The 18,204-nt window shown below is 37.8% G+C and overlaps 1 protein-coding gene across 1 annotated transcript in view; it reads right to left on the bottom strand.

Moving 5' to 3' along the window:
* Positions 1-12,713: 12,713 nt before the first annotated feature.
* The window catches only part of LOC146449872 (uncharacterized), a 6,508-nt gene continuing 1,017 nt past the window's right edge, over positions 12,714-18,204 (bottom strand). The window contains exons 3-6 of the mRNA XM_085100996.1: positions 17,523-17,861; positions 17,134-17,230; positions 15,324-15,442; positions 12,714-13,881 (exon numbers count right to left, since the gene is read on the bottom strand). Coding sequence (XP_084957122.1) covers positions 13,451-13,881; positions 15,324-15,442; positions 17,134-17,230; positions 17,523-17,861 — 986 coding nt within the window. The 3' untranslated portion in view covers positions 12,714-13,450. The remainder of the gene's footprint in view (positions 13,882-15,323; positions 15,443-17,133; positions 17,231-17,522; positions 17,862-18,204) is intronic.

Below are 18,204 nucleotides of genomic sequence, written 5' to 3'. Positions count from 1 at the left end.
AAACAAAGTGATTTAGTTCATTTCATTGTCACAAATTTGATACAAGGCCAGAAAAACAAGAGCTATGCTAACAGTTTATTTCCGTGTTATAAATTCAAAGAAGAAACGGAACACAGTCTAGGTTTGGGCAAGTAATAAGATATAGGATGACGAGGGTTGAAACTGCGAACATTCCAACGTCCGCAAAAGAACAAAATGCCACACTTACCTGATGGGGAAAAAATAAGAAGGGAAAGACCAACAATCGTACAGCATACATCTCTGATTCTCGAGAATCCCATTACCGTGTCTTGTAAGTTAATCAGAAGTCGTGACACTGATTTGACTGGATAAAGAGAATAAAGCTGTTGGTAACAATCTTTCGATTTAATGCTCACCTCAGTGCAGAGGAATCCCACCTTATATATCTTAGTGCGACCACTCATGCAAAAGATTAATATTTGTTTTCTTTAAACCCCAACTGAATCTAACCACTGTTGTAATGCAAGTAACGACCACCCCTTGGAGTCCAAAGTGTCAATTCCGTCATGATCAAGACAATCTGTTAATCGGACCATCAGGACAAAGACTGACATGGAATTGTGCCAGGTGGCTTACGTCATAAAACCATACAAACAAAAAAAAATTACTAAGAAATACTCAAAGTTATCTTTTTATAACATGTATTTAGTGACCGGTTTTCAGGTCATTTCGCCCTCTAATTTTTGCTGCCTCCCTATGCTATTTTCCTCTCTGTAATTCTTTCCTCTTTGTAGGTCATCAGTAATCTGACCACTATGGTCGGTTGCTAAGGCTTTTTCTCCCGCAACTCTCAAAACTGAGTTATAGGCTATAGACAAAAGTAGAATGCATCGAATGTAACGAGACTTGGAAGGGAAGTAGATGGATAAATTACCTAGCAACTGGTTATTATTTCATTCTATTTGACTGCTATTGTGACGTCATAAATGATGTCCAAATTTGGATCAGAATTAAAATTCAGGGAAATAATATGAAAAATGCTTTATTGGTTTTCGGTATAGAATTCTATGATTTCTGGTGAAAACCCTATCTCAATCGGATAAAAAGACGTGAGGTTACAGCTAATTAAAGAAATTCAAATTTTCCTTCACATGACCATATATGGTCAAACGTTAGGGGTATTTAAACGTGAAAACAATAAAAAATCGAATTTTTAGTTTTTTTGACTTAGCATATGTGTTGCTATGACGCGTATTTATCACGAATTACTTTATTATGACGTATTTTCTTATCGTTAACCTTTAAATTAAAATGCTCATAGAACCCGACTGTTCAGAAAAAAAATAATGCAAAGTGATCCAATATCCCTGTTTATAAAATCTGATACTGAACAACTGAGTACCCGGCTCACTTACTATCAATTTGGATGTCACGTTCTAAAATGTCCATCTCTTTTTAAATTTATTCTTTCTTTCCCTCTATCTTTCTTCTTTCCATTTCGGCGTGTTACAACGTATTCAGCACTTTGCGTGCGCTTTTGGGACCAAAACGTTGTTTCTATTATGCGTTTCATTCGCGCCGACTGCCATTACAAAAATTGTAGTAAATGAAGAAAAGAGCAAGTCAGCAAGTAATAATCATCGCTTTAAATGATGAGTGGCCGGCCTACAAGAGGAACAGTACAGTATATATCAGGGCCCAGTTGCTCGAAGCATGGTTAGCGCTAACCCGGGTTAAATACCATAACAACCTATAGGTTTTAATACCTCTTAACTAATGGTTAGCGCTAACCATGCTTCGAGCAACTCAGCCCAGGTTGTTAAATGTAGCTTTAATGGTTACGGCTTAAGAATTCAGCGCCAAGGCTGAGCTGCGGCAATTGATCTTTCGGCTGTGTCCTGTTATGCCTCTTTTTCGCCTTTTCTGTTTCGTAAGTGACAAAAATCTTAGCATTTTAGATTATGCTAATCGAATACTGAACTGAAACACGCACCAATGTAAAGATATTTCCTTACACAATAGTTATTCATGATCTCGTGTCAGATGAACTACATCAACAATTTATTCACACATGCGCACCTCAGCTCAACTGGGTTTTTGAAATTCTCAACGGCCGTTCGTTTGTTCTTCACGAACCGAAAGAACTAAAATTTGGAACGAAAATTGGTCTCTGAAAACTTAGCCAGTGTACAGGTTTGCAAAGAGTTTGCCAGACTTTGCCTGGATTTGAAACGGACACTTTTTAAGATGTATGGAAGTCAGTGTTTGAGCTTCAGAAGATTTAGCCAAGGTCCCGTGCAAGCGGTACGTCCAAGAGTTGTACAGTCTGACACTGGCATGAGATCGTGGCAGTGTCTATCTAACGAGGAAAAAGGCTCCGATTTGGCTAGAAGCTGTTAATCCGATGAAGCGGGTATGTGATGTTTTATTTTCACTTGAATTGCAAAGTTAAACCTTTCAGGTGCTTAAGACATTGAATTTGAACCCCCATTATAGGGAAAAATTAATAAACTACACGGTGTTCACCACCCATTGTATGTATTATCTTGCTATTTGGCAATTATCTTGATTATCAAGACTAAAGATTTCAACTTCAGTTACAATTAGTAGAATGACACGAAGAAATGATGCGCGTTAAAGTGGAACTAGAAAAAGAATTATTTCGTCGTGTTTTTTATTGTTTGTTTATTCTTTGCTGTAGATAATATGCTGCTATAAGTCGACTCAAAAATACAAAGAAATCGCTGAGTAAGATTGAGTTATGTGCAAATGTAAGTACTTTAAACATTATTTATTTATTTATTTATTTATTTATTTATTTATTTATCTATCTACTGAATAAATCTTTCTCTTAAACTGATTCGGGACTCAATTACAACATAAAAATAAATCGCTAACATTTAGCGCTAATTGAAATTTTTATGGAAAAACTGAGGTCACAACTTAAAATACTTGTGTTAATGATGGAGAGCTTACCTGTTAATTTGGGTTTTTTGAAAATTGTTTTCCAAAGAAAATTTCTTATTCTTTGTGTAGCTCAGGTAACAAATATTTTACTCACTCGCCGTGCTCTTTCGTAAAATATTGTTTGAACACAATCGAAAATAACATTAATATCTTCGTGCCACCGTGTGATAATCTCTATGTATTTATTCATTTCATTTTGCTTTTCGCAGGTTCTCGAGTTTTTCAAGCGCACTTGTAACGCGTAATGCAAGAGGAAACATTAGGGATCCTAATGGTTGAACTAGAAACCGGAATTCATAGAGGTATGCCATTCTTATTTTTGCGCTGCTTTCAACGACCGAGCCCGAACAAAAACTAAGACAAGAAATTACTTCCAAAATATTTTTTAACCAATATTTTCAACCTTTTCCAGGTAGCGGATAATTGACCTTCCCCGAAAGACGCTACTTTATACAACAGTTGCAAGTTAAGTATCGATATATAGTTATATAAAATGTATTAGTTGCTTAAAAACCACATTTTCAACAACAACATCAAAATAACCACATCAAAGAACGAAATATCCTATTGATTTTTCTGAGTGTTCTTTTTAGAGGAGGAGGGAACAAGGTACTGCCTTCTTAAAAGCCCGGCATAGCTAGAGAAAACACAGAACTACGAATGGTTACACTTAGCACGGCAGTGCCCAACCCCTGCTTTCATATCCCACATCGTATCTTAAACTTAGGGCAGCAACATCTCTTTCGACGGAATCAAACTCTAAATTTTTGTGGAAAAAAATAGTTTCAATTGCGGAAAGGTGGCTAATAGTTGCCAATCACGTGACCCCAAGCTGGGTGGAGGGTTTCGCGCGCTCCACTTGGTGCTTGTCTTACTTTCGCGCTCCCGAGGCCCGTATAGTCGTGGCAGTCAACCTATCCCGGTCTGCCGGGGAATGCACTCAACAGGCATTGCACACAGGTACAGTAGTCAACTCTGTTGAATACAGGCCGGGTTATACCGGCAGCAAACTGTAACGTGACCTGTTAGGGTGACAGGCAATATACTGGGTCGCTGTGTGAAGTTCATGGCTGGTTCCAGAGGACCGTCTGTATTCAAGCGGGGGTGGCACGTTGTTTCAATTTTCAAGGAAACAAAAATCCCAATATCAAATATTAGTTTTAAATTCAGCTTGAAATTCCTGAGAAGGGGTTGTTGCTTTTTTCAATAGTTTATACTGAAAAAAGAAGCAATATTCATGGACGAGAGAATATTATATTATAAATGAATTCTATTGATCTACAGAAAAATTTGACGCAACTTTAAAAAACATCAAAAGCTTCATTCAAATTCACGACGAAAGGTAGTTAACTTGAAGGCTGGAGATTTACATAAAAAAAAAAAAAAAATTAATGCAATTCTAGCGGTGGCTTCCCCTAAGGACATCAGGGTAACTAAAACAAGATTTAAAGTCGTTGGTTTCATTATGCTGTACAAGCTGTCCTCGACTGGGCTATCAAGCCCCCCTTCCCCTACTAACATACTGTGTTTTAGAATTGTAGAGTGATATTTAAATCTTAAGGAAGCGGGAACTGTACATGTATGTATGTGGACCGGACTACTCAGAATCCAGCACAGTGTGAGTAAGTGTCTAATAATAAATCAGTATTTTTGGGATTTCTTTAAAAGTTTCCTGGGCGTGTTCCATATCTCAAGAGCATTGAATTGAAATTCGGGGAAATTTGTCTTTTCGATGGGAAAGGAAGGGCGAAAAATGAACTGAAAAACTCAACAAGATCACTGTGCCATTCTTGCTTCCCTAAGCGGTGTCACTAATTAACGTAACATTAAGACAGCAACAATTCTTTTGACGGAAGTAAACGCTAGAATGCGAAAGGTGTAATAGCATCAAATATTGAAAAGTAGCCTATAGTTGCCATTCACGTGACTCCAAGCTTGGTGGAGAGTTTCGCTCGCTGATAAGCAGTTGCTGCTTTGCAACGTAAACGTAAACACATTTCTTGCAAAAGAAGAGGCCGTTCAAACTCTGGGAGAGATAAAAGCCGAATTCAAGTGGTTTATAGAAAAAGAGTTTATAGCAAAGAAATTTTAAAAGAACTGGCCTAAATGAGATTACTAACAGAATTTGTTTTTGTTGCTTGCAGACTGATGATATTTAATTCGAAGACATTAAGGGATGCGGTCTGGGATAACCTAAAATAGCCTTGGTAAGTTCCATAGTCACTATTTCTAGATATACTCTATCATTTAAATTATGCACATCGTGTTATAAAGGACATAATATTTGCATGAAATTCAGAAACAACGTCCTTTAAAAAAATTTTTTTCCAACCACACTCTTAATGGTCTTATGCTGAAGTAATCAAGGTTAGGGCCTGTTTACAAATAGGAGGGGGAACCCTAGCCCTTGGATTACCCTAGCACTTGCACATTTCAGTCCTTTTTTACGCGACGTGTTTACAAGGCGCGTAGAGTTACCTTGGCGCCAGGGTTTATAGTATAGTTGATCCGAGTGACTGGGTAACCTCACCTGTGGAATTACACTTGGAAACCCAGGCTATCTTTAATCCTCTTGTTAGGGTAACTCTCAGTAGCACTAGGAGTTAACCCTTCCTCCTTGTGAAAAGGGTCTTAAACGTCAGTGCCAGTATCAATGTATTTTAATATAATTATCAATTAACAGTTTTTAATTCATTCTTTTCAGGGCGTTTTCTATGGTTGAAAATCTTACGAAGTTTTAAAGCTGTAGTTAATTAGAGTGAAAATTGATCAACAAGATTCTTGAAGCCTTCACTCCAAACCGTTCGTTAAGAACCAGCATCCAATTTTCCTTTAAATTCTCTGGAATAAAATGATGCAGCCATCCATTTGTTAATATCTCATTATCACGTTCTCCTCACTATCAAATAACAATCCTTGAAGATTGCTGAGGAGAATGTCTCAATTGACATCATGTTAATGGTCCATAGCAAAAGTGAGTAAAATTCGATGAAGGGATTATATCCACTATGAAAAGTGAACGACTTTAGTTACTTTACGATACAGTATATTTCTAAGTAGGCCGTTTCGGTTGTAGTTAACCTCGCATAAGTGGCACCGAAAATAGTCTGTACCTCAATCATTCGGTGAAATCGTGAGCTCACGGACGAATTTACGTCAAAATTTCATACTGCACGTAGCGAAGGCCCTTGTCCTAGGTGCGATTTTTCTAATTTTTCTTTATCCTAATGAGCCGATCTAGGATTTAAAGTTAACCAAGGTTTTACAATAGCTTCCTGTATCTATATGCGTTTTGACAACTAGGTATATTTAGGTCTTAGACTACCAACAGTTGCGATTGAGATAATTCACAACAATAAATGGCAACCAGACGTTTACAGGAATCCTCATTATTTAAGTTAAAACACTGAATAAACATCAAATAAAACTAAAGATAAAAAGTAACTGCCATAAAAATAACTGATAATTAAAACATTAAAATTAACATTTAACCCACCTAAAGCAGTCCTTCTCAGGGCTTCAGTTACCTGAGGATGATCATAATTTACCTATTTGTTAGGGTTTATTAATGTGGATTCCTGTAAAATAAGATTTTCCTGCATGCGTCGATTTTGCCAACTTGTTAAATACTGTGCAGTCAGTTACGAAAGAAAACAGAGACCTTGGTTAACTTGAAAGCTATAGAAGAAGTGCTGAACGATTTCCGAAGAAATTAGTCAATGCATGAAGGCGTCGATTTTTATGGTGATACTTCAAGGATTTTCGATTGTTCCTACTCAAGAGCATTATGTAGAGTTTTACATTCTCAACTTGAACCAACTTATGCTCTTTTTGACTTTCGTGGTTGCAACGTATGATGTGTAACGTATTTAACGAGAATGATTACAAAATAAATAAAATGTTTTTGTCCACTGTGACTTGAGTAGCAGCCATTTCTGGGAGCACAGCCATAATATGATATGAGATTCCTTATAAAAACAACTTGCAGGTTTTATTTCTCGGATGAACGCATTTGCCTGTGGTAATATTTTTAGGAAATAACATAACGATTCTCCACATGCCAGTTTTGAACATAAATCTTGTTTCTGCTCGCTTTTCGTGCTCTCTGAAATGACTGTTATGCAGGTTACATCAGCCTCGTCTTATGTCGTCCAGTCTATTATTTAACAAAAAACTGCAATTTTGTTAAAGGAGGCAGCGTTTGGTCCATTTTGGCGCTTATTTCACTATGAAAAGGCTGGAACCGAATTGAAATCCGCAAAGAAAACGGATCTCAGTATTTTTTGTTAATATCTTTAACGAGTGCAACACTCGAAGCTAGAAACTGTGTTCAAGAATCCGTGCGTCTTGAACAAATCGTAAAGATTGGGTGCAAAGAGAAACAGAAATGAAGAGAATTGAGTTTGATCTGAGCTTCCGTGCGTTTCAGTCGAGCTAAATTTGCGTCTGAGTCAATTATGCAGGAGCGCCTTCTGTGTTCTTACGTCGTTTTCATCCCTTTTCCAGACACGTGTGTTAAGCTAATACAGCCTAATCTGGTAACTAAAAAGTAAGAGAAAGCAAGTTTTAGGGAACAGAATTTTGTTCCCTGAATTTACGAACCTGTTGTTGGTTTTACGAAAATGCGAGCTGACTTTTTTTAACGACATATTTTCCCGTTCGAAAATAAAGGAATAAGGTTTTTAGATGATATTTTGCAGAAAACTAAAGATTTTCGTTGCAACTAAATCCGAATTTCTGAGGTCCTCCGAACAGATATCCACCCAAATGCACTGTTGTGTCCCCTTTATTATAGCTGATGGTCGCCTCTAACTACAACATTAAGAAGGATTATAGGAGACATCTGTGCAAAGGCCGCACATCGTAAGAATCACCAACGATTCTAACACACTCACATTCATCAGCAAAATAGATTATAGTTCTCTGCGGACAGTCTCGTGATCTATCTTAAACGGACTATGACACCGGGTTATTTGTGAATCTAAAATCTCATGTACACTTGTCGCTTGATATAAAATTGAGTAATTTTATTCCCACCCTTACCCCAATGTACTTAAATCATCGACACTAGCCAGCGCAGTCATTAAGTATCAACTCTCAACATATTTTTCTTCCTTGAACTCTCGCTTACACTAGTTTTGACTTCTAAACGCTTTTTAATGGATGGCTCTCAGTTGCCCGATACCCTATCACACGCTCTCCCGACTGTCCTGTGACGTCTGTGCAATGAGCATAGACTCTCGATTTCTTTACTATAAAAACGCTCGATCTTCGAACTCTCGTGCTCTGTCAATGGGCTGAAATTCTTCAGTGACGATTTCTATCTCTCTTGCCCACTAAATAAATATGTATTGTTTCACGACTGCCACTCTTAAACTCATAACTCTTAAACGTTTATGCTTTAACTTTTATATAAACTGTTATTTGTTAGAGGTATTGCGATAAATGGGCGATTATTAGAAGATTAGACAGTCACAAATGGTCATTTTCTCACAAATATAAACAGTCAACGCAATGGGAACATCAAATCTCATCTCATTAATCTAAACCACCTCTGGTTTTTTATGCTATTTGCCATTAAAGGCTGTTCGAACGAAGTGATCTTATTTGGCACCTTTTACAGAGGTAAAGGAAGGGCAATGAAGCGCTCTTATTTAATAAGCAAAATTTGGACACTGTTGGTCAATTTTTAGATGACTTAGAAAACGTTTGGTCGCCTTCTGGCTCTGATATGTTATGAAAAGTTATTGTAGCAAGCCTTTGCTTAGTTTTGTTCGTTTGGTTTTGGGAGTAGCAAGTGAAAGTTTCCGGGTATGCGCGCGCAAAGGGCACAGGTTTGCTGTGCGAGTTTGGTAGGCTGCAACTTTTAACAACAGCACATTTCCAAAGGGCAAATATCAGGCCATAGTCCCGAGAAAGAAAGACTCTTTGGTTTTTATTTTTTGCCACAAAATTTTCTTCCGCAAAAAGTCATTGAGAGTGGCAGAAAGAAAAAAGTGTCACCATTTTAGATGGCGCGGGATCGAATAAGAGGGCAAGGTGGTGAGAATTAGCATCAAACAGATATATAAGATACCATTCATTTTCACTTGGCAAAGGAGCGTGACCTTGTAAAGGGTCACTTGAGCTTGCTTGTATGACTTAATATTCCGGTTATCTATCGTCCACTACGTCGCACTTCTCCTAGCCGTTTGACCTTGCACGTGATAGATGATGATGACTGATGACCGTTAGGAAGAGAAATGAGATCTTAAACAACGGATTATGCATAGAAATTATCCAGAAGGGCGCAGGCCTTAGTAGCAATGACGTTCTTTTAATTAATACGCAAGTGTATGTACCCAAGTTTAAATGCTTATGTAAAGTAGTTAGCGAAGCGTAAGAGTTTTTGAAAGACAAATTCAGTTGTAAGTTGGGCGATTTTCTTAGAGGATGTATCAAATCCAGTTCTTTCCTAGAGGGGATATTTTTGTCTCCTATTGTACTTATTGTCTTTAAGAAAAATGGTCCAATCAGAATGTAATATCTTAGTGCATGTCAGGAGGGATCGGACGGGAGTGTGTCACTATTGTGACGTCACGTACCGTGAACTGAAAAGGAGCAAGCGGCCATATTGTTTTAATGTTTTAGATTCAAATATGCTGTTTACAGAATGAAAATTAACTCTTTCGAAGCGGTAAATCGAAAAAATAAGTTCAAAGAACTATTCGACAGTTTAAATGATGGAAAATGGACAGCCTGCGGCGAAGAAATTTGACTGCGGACCAGATTGTGTTTCGCAGTGCGGAGAGGAAAGGTCAAGCTTAAGCTTAAAACATTACCTGCGCTGCAGACTTTGTCAAACTGATGCCTAAACGTTACTAGAAATCCACTTCATAAAAAAATTAAAGGTTTGATTGCCAATTTCTAAAAATTTCGTGTTCATTTAGGAAAGGTTTTTGTCTTCAACAATAATATTGTCTTCTGTCTTCTGAGTCAGATAACGTAATCTGCCCCTTGTCATGAAGTTTTCCGAAAGGAATTTCCGGTATGATCTGGAATAATGTTATGTAATAGATAAATAGGAAATTTAAATGGCCCTGAACTGCACGTGAGTCAGATATGTATCTGCCTCTCTCATGACGTTTTCAGAAAGAAAAATCTGGTATGATCTCAAGTACCGTAACGCAATATTTCAATTGCGAAGGGAGGCGAAGCGTACAATGGAAATAAATCAGGCACAGCATCACACGTCAATGCCAGTATAGGCATCTTGTTTCTAATAGGGACCGACCTGCTGAACACTTTTGTATTTTCCGCGAGAAAACAAGGCCCAGGTCTTCCTGCAAACACGCAACGAATCCAGCACCAATCAGATTGCACGATTTAAACAATTCCGTCTAGTCACTAGCCTGCTACAGCTCCGCAGACGTTCTTTGGCTCGTCACGTCACGCACTCTTCCCTACGAGTGTCACATCACGCACTCTTCCCCACGAGTGTCACGTCACGCACTCCTCCCCACGAGTGTCACGTCAAGTACTCCCCACAAGTGGCATGACGAGCAAAAAAACGTTTGCACAGGAGGCTACTCGCTTACAAACTAAGAAAAAATAAATAAACAAACAAATAAATAAATAAATAAATAAATAAATAAATAAATAAAACACAAACAAAGTAATTCATACACAAGATTTTTATTTTGTTTGACCTAAGAAACTAGTTTTAGAGTATCAATTTGGAGATTTCTAGAGATCATTGTCTATCACATTATTTCTACAGACGATTGTACCAATGGTATAGTATGGCACTTACTTTCTGATTGATACGTACACCTTTGCTTATGTATAATCATAGTTGAGAAATTTTAACAGATGCTATAAATTGTTTGTTTTTTCCACAAAAAATGCTAATTAAATTACACAAGTAATTACCAGATATTTCAAAAATAGCATTACAGATTGTCCTTTAAAATTATTAGCCGTAAAATAGTACATGTGTTTCACGTTCGAGTATCTGTGAAAATGAAGGTATTGTTTGTGCAAAGGTGAAGTTGCTGTTGAGGCGGCCAATAACTTCATTTTGCAGCCAACAATACCATGTGTTTGGCTCATTAACAAGTAATACAAGAAGACGGCTGTAAACCTTGCTTAAATACTAACCTTAAAAACAAAAAACAAAAACTTACTAAAAAGCACATTAAACAATGTTTTGGGAAATGAAGATTTCTACATTAAATGATAAGGCAGAAATTTCCACCCCAAAATACCACGGCAATCATGGCATCCCAGCAATCATGGAAGTAAAAGGATGCTGGAAGCGAAACCGCTGACATTTTTCTGAAGAAAACGGCATAGCTCTGAATGGAGTGAAACTCGGCGACTCATTGTGCTTATTAAACATATGTCTTTGCATGTTATCTTTTCTACTAAAGGATTTTTCGCAGAAGGAACAGAACCAACTCATGTCAACTCAGTGAAGACTTAACGTGAACTGAAAAAAAAAAAAAAACATCGAATGTGTTACATTTATGTAGAATTAACCCCCTATTGTTTTCCCTCCTCCTCCTCCTCAATTCTATTGTTTTCCCTCCTCCTCAATGCTATTGTTTTCCCTCCTCCTCCTCGATTATATTGTTTTCGCTCCTCCTTTTCCTCCTCAGTTCTATTGTTTTCCCTCCTCCTCCTTCTCATTTCTATTGTTTCCCTCCTCCTCCTCAATTCTATTGTTCTCCCCCCACTACCACCACCACCACATTTTTATTGTTTTCCCTCCACCACTACCACCACCACATTTCTATTGTTTCACCACAATAAATGTAAGCAATTCATTCGCCTTAGCTCACTCTACAGGTATGTCTCGTGTAGTGAACAACAATCGTGGTTTTCTTCAGCTGTTAGCTCACTGTCCTGCTTATCAGCGCCAATTTCTTTTAAAGACAGCTTCTCCACAGCAACTACATCCACTAGTCCAAGTCTTATACAATATACTCAAGGGACACATTCCCATCTCCAAAGAAAATAGGCGGATGTTGCTGCCATATAAGGATGCTTTACTTAACTTGGCCAGATGAAATGTCCTTTACAAAACAAAGAAGCGAGTCCTTGTACAAGAGGGTAGTGGTTTTATTGAAAATGTATTAGCCCCTGTTATAAGTAGCTTGGGATTGCTAATGTTATAAAGGAAACCACACAGGCCTGGTACATTTATTTTACACATTATCAAGTGACAGTAAAATAATGAAATCGATTGTAATTACTATATTGTAAAATCCAGTCCAAACGAGGTTTTTTGTAATTTATCTAGATGTTGAAAACACTTTGTAATTCATTTTCAATGCGAGAATGTGATGATTAAAAATGCTTATTATTGTATTATTATTATTATTATTATTACTATTATTATACATAATTAATACCTAAATAATAATTAATAAAGGATGAGACATACCCATAGAGACAAAGGCAAAGAAAAATTACTACACTCTTTCTCAACAAATTTCTTCCGATTCTAAGAACAACAAGCTTTATCTAATATCTTGAGTTTCCCGTTGATAATTTTGTTCATTCGAATTTTACACGGAATTTCGAGTTCAGGGTTTCTCATAAAAAAACCCTGAGTTTACCGCCCGGTAGGGATACTTCATATAGTAAGACAATGGGAAGCTTTTACCATCTTCGTACTTTACTGAAAGGATTGCGAAATACAAGCTTTAAAAAAGTAAATTTAATTTATGCAAGGTTATATTTAAAGCTAGAAGCTTTTGGGGCAGTGTAATCAAACAAACATTTAAAACAACATAAATGATCTGAAATGATCGCAATAAAATCCAAGTATTAGAAAATGGGGCAAAAACATGGCGCCTTGTGATATTTTTCTCGGTTTGGCTTATCTCTCAGGTATCAGAAACATTACACGTTTTTTGTTTTATACTTGTGAAAGGGAGACCAGGGGTCCGTTTCTCGATAGTTCCGGTAACTTACCGGGCCCGATAAGTATATTTTTAAACGTTTTTTTCGCCGATAACACAGCGATAACAGACATGGTAATTGGCCAATGTTTTCATGGAATTATAAGATTTTAAAATTTAGTATTCAAAGCTAACAAAAATTGACTTCTGTTAAGAAACATTTGTCACTTAAGACACTTATTGGGCCCGGTAACTTACCGGGACCTTCGAGAAACTGGCCCCAATTCGGTAAAGATAAGTTGTTATATAATAATAAGCGATTGAGTCTCTGGATAAAATTTGAAGCGAAAGGGAAACAATGAGGGGATTGGGCTGGAAAGGGACGAGAAGAAACGAAACGCTTGCCGGCAAGCATTCACCTTCTGCTTTCGTTCCAATTTTTGCGCAGTCAAATAGCAAAAGCCCCCAGGCGGTAAAAAGTTTTCTACGCAGGCTAGTTGACCCACCCAGTGTGAACCTCTTATTGAGTGACCCCTTCATGGATTTAGCACAGTGTTTTGTTCATTTACGAGCTAAAGAATTTTGCTACTGAAAAATACATTGTGGACTCTGTCAAATACGCGGACCTACAGCTTTTATCCCTTCACTGCGAACAACAATTTCTCCTCCCAGTTTTGCTTCTTTGCGTGTTTCTCAAAATCCAAAAAAATCTGATTTCTCAAAGCGCTAGGTAATCGCCTTTTGTTGAACTTGTTGATCATCACAAGAATCAGTGACGAATCTCCCCTCTCTACCCCCCTCTGGACGGCCATATGCAGCTCTTCCCGACAGAAGTTGCTGGCCAGGTAGTTGACAGACATAACAATCAGCACTTGGCGGCTGCCGTATACGCTGTCCGCCATGTTTTGGACGAATGGCTTTCCTAGCTCAAAGTCCCGGATGTGAATGCTGTAAGGTATGGAGTGTTTGTCGAGAAGAGAGATGAGGTTTTCACTGATCCATGCAAAGTCCTTTGAGCTGTAACTGACAAACAGTTTGTTGTTTGTAATTTCCTCTTCTGGACGACCTGTATTGAGAAAAACAAAAACAAAAACAAAAAATAACCAAATTATTAATGAATTCAGTTATCACTTTAAAATCCTGTTCAATTTTGTTCTGTGCATAGCAATCTAGGCGTTGTTTATGTTGTATTGTACTGTTAATGCGGATTTTTGAAAACCTCCCTTGAGAGAAATTGGATTGAGTTTAAATATTTAAACTCGGAATAATGAGCCCTCTATGTCAGTGTCTGTTTGTGCCTGTCACCATAAGGAGCATTGTACAATAGTCGTACTATCGGTCAATCGTTAAGTGCCCTAATCTAAGTTCCCGGTGAGTTTTCTACACCTGCTAACATGTGACTTTAGCGTTCTTTGCCCCTCCCAAACTTTTTGTCAGTCCCACTTAGGCCTATTGGATCGGTTGTGAAAAGACAGTTTAGACGGTGTTTAACAAAACCACGTTCTAAGCCATTTTCAATTTTGCCAACAGTCATATCTAAACGTTGTTTGCTGCTGACGGTAACAAGAAGACTTACATCCCAGACTAGAAATATAATTATTGTCGTATTGTATGAGAATATGAAATAGTTGGCTCGTTTGTTATTTATTTTATTTACTCTTTGTTATTCCTCGTAGTTAACCCTGATCACCCCACTCTCTGATACGATTTATTAATAATTAAATGTATACTGAGTCAATAATTTGTTTTTGGTGGCGGCGAAGTGTGAACCTCGGCTGCATTTTACCCCAGAGTAAGTGCTTTGGTATCCACTGAAAATTGGTCCTTCAGAAGAGGTTACCACCCATTGTTCTCCCAGAAGGGCACCACTCTTCTGGTCCACCCTAAATTACGCTCTAACATGGATTCCTCTTAGAGACACCGTTACTGTAGGGGCTAGGCTCTGCCATCTTTGCCATCATAGCTTTCAGTGTTTTCAGTTTTTCTTTGCTTGCCCTAGCAGCGTGTAGCTTATCAGCCTTTAGTGCAACTAGAAGCTAATTTTTAGTCGTTAGCATCAAAGTCAAAGTACATTTGAAATACTAGTTTAGTCAACACTAGGGGTTAGCCGCGTCATAGTTTTACTTAGTCTCCCAATGTAAAGTACCAAGGTTAACCACTATTGAAAATTAATGAAAGGGTCTCACTTGTTTATTAAGAAAATGGCTAGAAGTTTCGAATGTGTGAGAACAACAAAAAATTTCTTTTTTTCTTTTAGCTAAGAGCCTACTTTTCTTTTCGATTCTAACCATTGTTTAAGAGACCTGACAACCTGTTGTAAAGTGTAACATGGCGTCAGCTCAACAAGTACGGCTGGAGCTTAGGTTGATTTACTGACCGAATCTTTGGGCTTTTAAGTCAGCGAATGGTCGCCAGCTATTGGCCACCGTTGTGAAGCACCCTATAGAATGTGGAATAGCGACCTTTGTACTCATTTGTCTTTAAATAAAACGTTCTTAACCTACGTTTAAAGTTCCTGGCTGTCCGCTTTTTCTTGACGCAACGAAGCACGACTAACATGTTCAGAATAAAGGCACCCCCTGCTGACAGAATAACAACGGGCAAGATCTACCTTCTTGGGCTGTCTCCTGTGGAAAATGAAAAATAAAAAAAGTCATGAACTGTCGTATCATCTTGTGCTAATATGCTTCTTTATTCTGACTTATTCCCGTGATTTATTTCGCGTAAACAGCACGTGTTCAAACCACTGAGAATTCTTGAATCAGTGAAAAAAAAATCTGAAACAGCAGAAAATCTTGAGCAAATATAAAATAACGCAATCAACGGTTTCTTACTGCGAAGAACAGACAGATGAAAGGGGAACAAAGTAGATTAATTCGATAATTCGGATATTTTAGTTTGAAACTGACAAGCCTTGTTGAAAACGGAAATCTAATGCTCCCGACGTAAGATTGTGAGTCAGAACAGAATGGATGGATTTTGCACAACTTATATTATTCCTTAGATTATTTTATTGTGTATTTTATCTTTTGTAAAATGTGTCTGTTGTTTTTCCGTAGAGTTAGACTGTAACATTGCTTTATATTTTCCCGATTATCCCCTGAAATTTATTAATTATTTATTGATATAAAAGGAAACTTATTTTTGCACGAAAAGCTTTCACGTATCCTCGTAATGAGTTTCAAGGCAACTGGAAAATGGTCTATTAAAAACGATTCCCAGTCGATTTCAAATTCGAAGTATTTTTAACAGGACTTTGTCTAAAAGCGGTAAAACGTAAAGTCCGATTTTTAAAACGAATCATGTGTTAAAACTGCCTTGTCTTGCACTGGTCACAATCGATTCTCCTGTCTGATGGCACAGATTACAGTTGGCGATGACAGTTTCTTCCATTAATTTCGTGTTGCTTAACGTTCATTTTAGTGGTTTAAATTTGAAAATATTTTTACTATTACTAGCTACGTTATGTTCACTGTCCGTTGATGCGAAATAATGGTCTAAGCTCTACTGTTATGTTACCGCCTCAAAGGGCGTGGGTTTTTAGCCTTTTCGCTCTGATATTGGATATGGTTTTTGCAGTACATACATGAAGGGCTTCGGACAACAACTTACGTGAAGGAATTCGTCTCTTCATCTTCAAATGAAAAAGACATTGATTTCAAAAATTATCATTCGGAAATCGTTAAAAGCCTGTTTTTTTCACTTCAGACACGCATACCTCATTCTTTTAGGTCCGAAATGGGCATGGATTTAAAAGGCCAGGTGTGAAAGCATGGGATGAAAAACGGTGATTTATTTCCGTCTGAAATAGCGAACTGAACGAGCGACAGAGACCCAACAAATTAAAGTTGCCAGGGAATAGCTCCACGGCAGGGTCAAAGGACCGTACTAACCTGAGTTTGTCGAATAATTTGACGGAATTGTAGTTGGAACGTCTGAAGTTGAAAGTAAACGTTGCACGTTAGAAAATAATTTGAATTATTGCCCGTCATATGAACATTACTTTTGAATTGCTTTACGCTTCAAGCAAGGCAGATTTGAATGGTTATACGCTCCTCTTCAGGTACTTCTTGGCTTACAGCCTCATTTAGCGTATACTTTTCGTTGAGTAAGATATTTGTTGACAGTTACTGAGTGAGCCAGTCTGTATTTCAACCAGTCAGTCAATCATTCAGCCAGGCAGCCAAACGACCGATCGGCTAATCGACGTAATAATCAATTAACTGTTGCTTAAAATGGAAATGAAAGCATCAGATGAAAGAGTGATGTATTTCTGTCTAAAATAGAGAACTGAACGAGCGACAGATACCCAACCCACCAAATTAAAGTTGCCAGGTAGTAGCTCCACGGCATGGTCAAAGCACTGTACTGACCTGAGTTTGCCGAACAATTTGGCGGAATTGTAGTTGGAACGCCTGAAGTTGAAAGTAAGCGTTGCACGTTAGAAAATGGTTTGAATTATTGCCCTACATATGAACATTACTTTTGAATTGCTTTACGCTTCAAGCAAGGCAGATTTGAACTGGTATACGCCCCTTCAGGTACTTCTTGACTTACAAGATATTTGTTGACAGTTACTGAGTGAGCCAGTCTGTATTTCAGCCAGTTAGTCAATCATTCAGCCAGACAGCCAAACGACCGATCGACTTATCGACGGACTAACCAACTAACTGTTGCCTAAAATGGAAATGAAAAAGGGTTTCTCACCAATTTGCCGAGGATACACATGTAACTCAATGGATGCCGAAGTGTTTTTCCATTCTTCCCATTCACAGAACATGTGACAGCTGTAGGTCCCCTCGTCATCATCCGTGACGTTCAGAATGGTAAGGATGAAAGCTTGTTTGCATCTGCTGTGAGAGTTTAATTCAGTTTTATACTTCTCAATTGATTTCAATGGTACTGATTTCTTATTAAAATACCAACTTAGATAACACTCATTATCATAATCCAGTTCTGAGTCAACCAAGCACTTTAGGGTGCTGTTGGTAAAAGCTGTCGCATGAGTCTCTCTAGACTCAGGCACTGGGCTGCCATCTGAGAGACCTGTGTTAAGAACAATTTCAATAATTAACGTTTTGAGTTAGAGAAAGGCATACCTTAAATATACACAAAACAATAAAAAGAAATGAAACGTGTGCTGTAGCGAGCTTGACCTATACAATAACTTAACGTTTAATTAAGTCATGTTAACAGGTCAATCATTGTTGTTCTGTTTCGATTTAAATAATCGTGCCCTTTCGATAGAGCCATACTTATCGCACGCTTTCACCCTAGGAAGGAGGTTAAAGGGTCAGATTAAGTATTGTTAGTCTAACAATTGCCTTTTGTCAAGAAACGTAGGACACGTCCAAACTTAGGAGGGCTTCGTTAATCTGGCCTGAGGGCT

Source organism: Pavona decussata, unplaced genomic scaffold, assembly GCF_977016875.1.
Source record: "Pavona decussata unplaced genomic scaffold, jaPavDecu1.1 SCAFFOLD_563, whole genome shotgun sequence".
NCBI lineage: Eukaryota > Metazoa > Cnidaria > Anthozoa > Scleractinia > Agariciidae > Pavona > Pavona decussata.
This window is presented reverse-complemented; position numbering and strand designations above follow the sequence as displayed.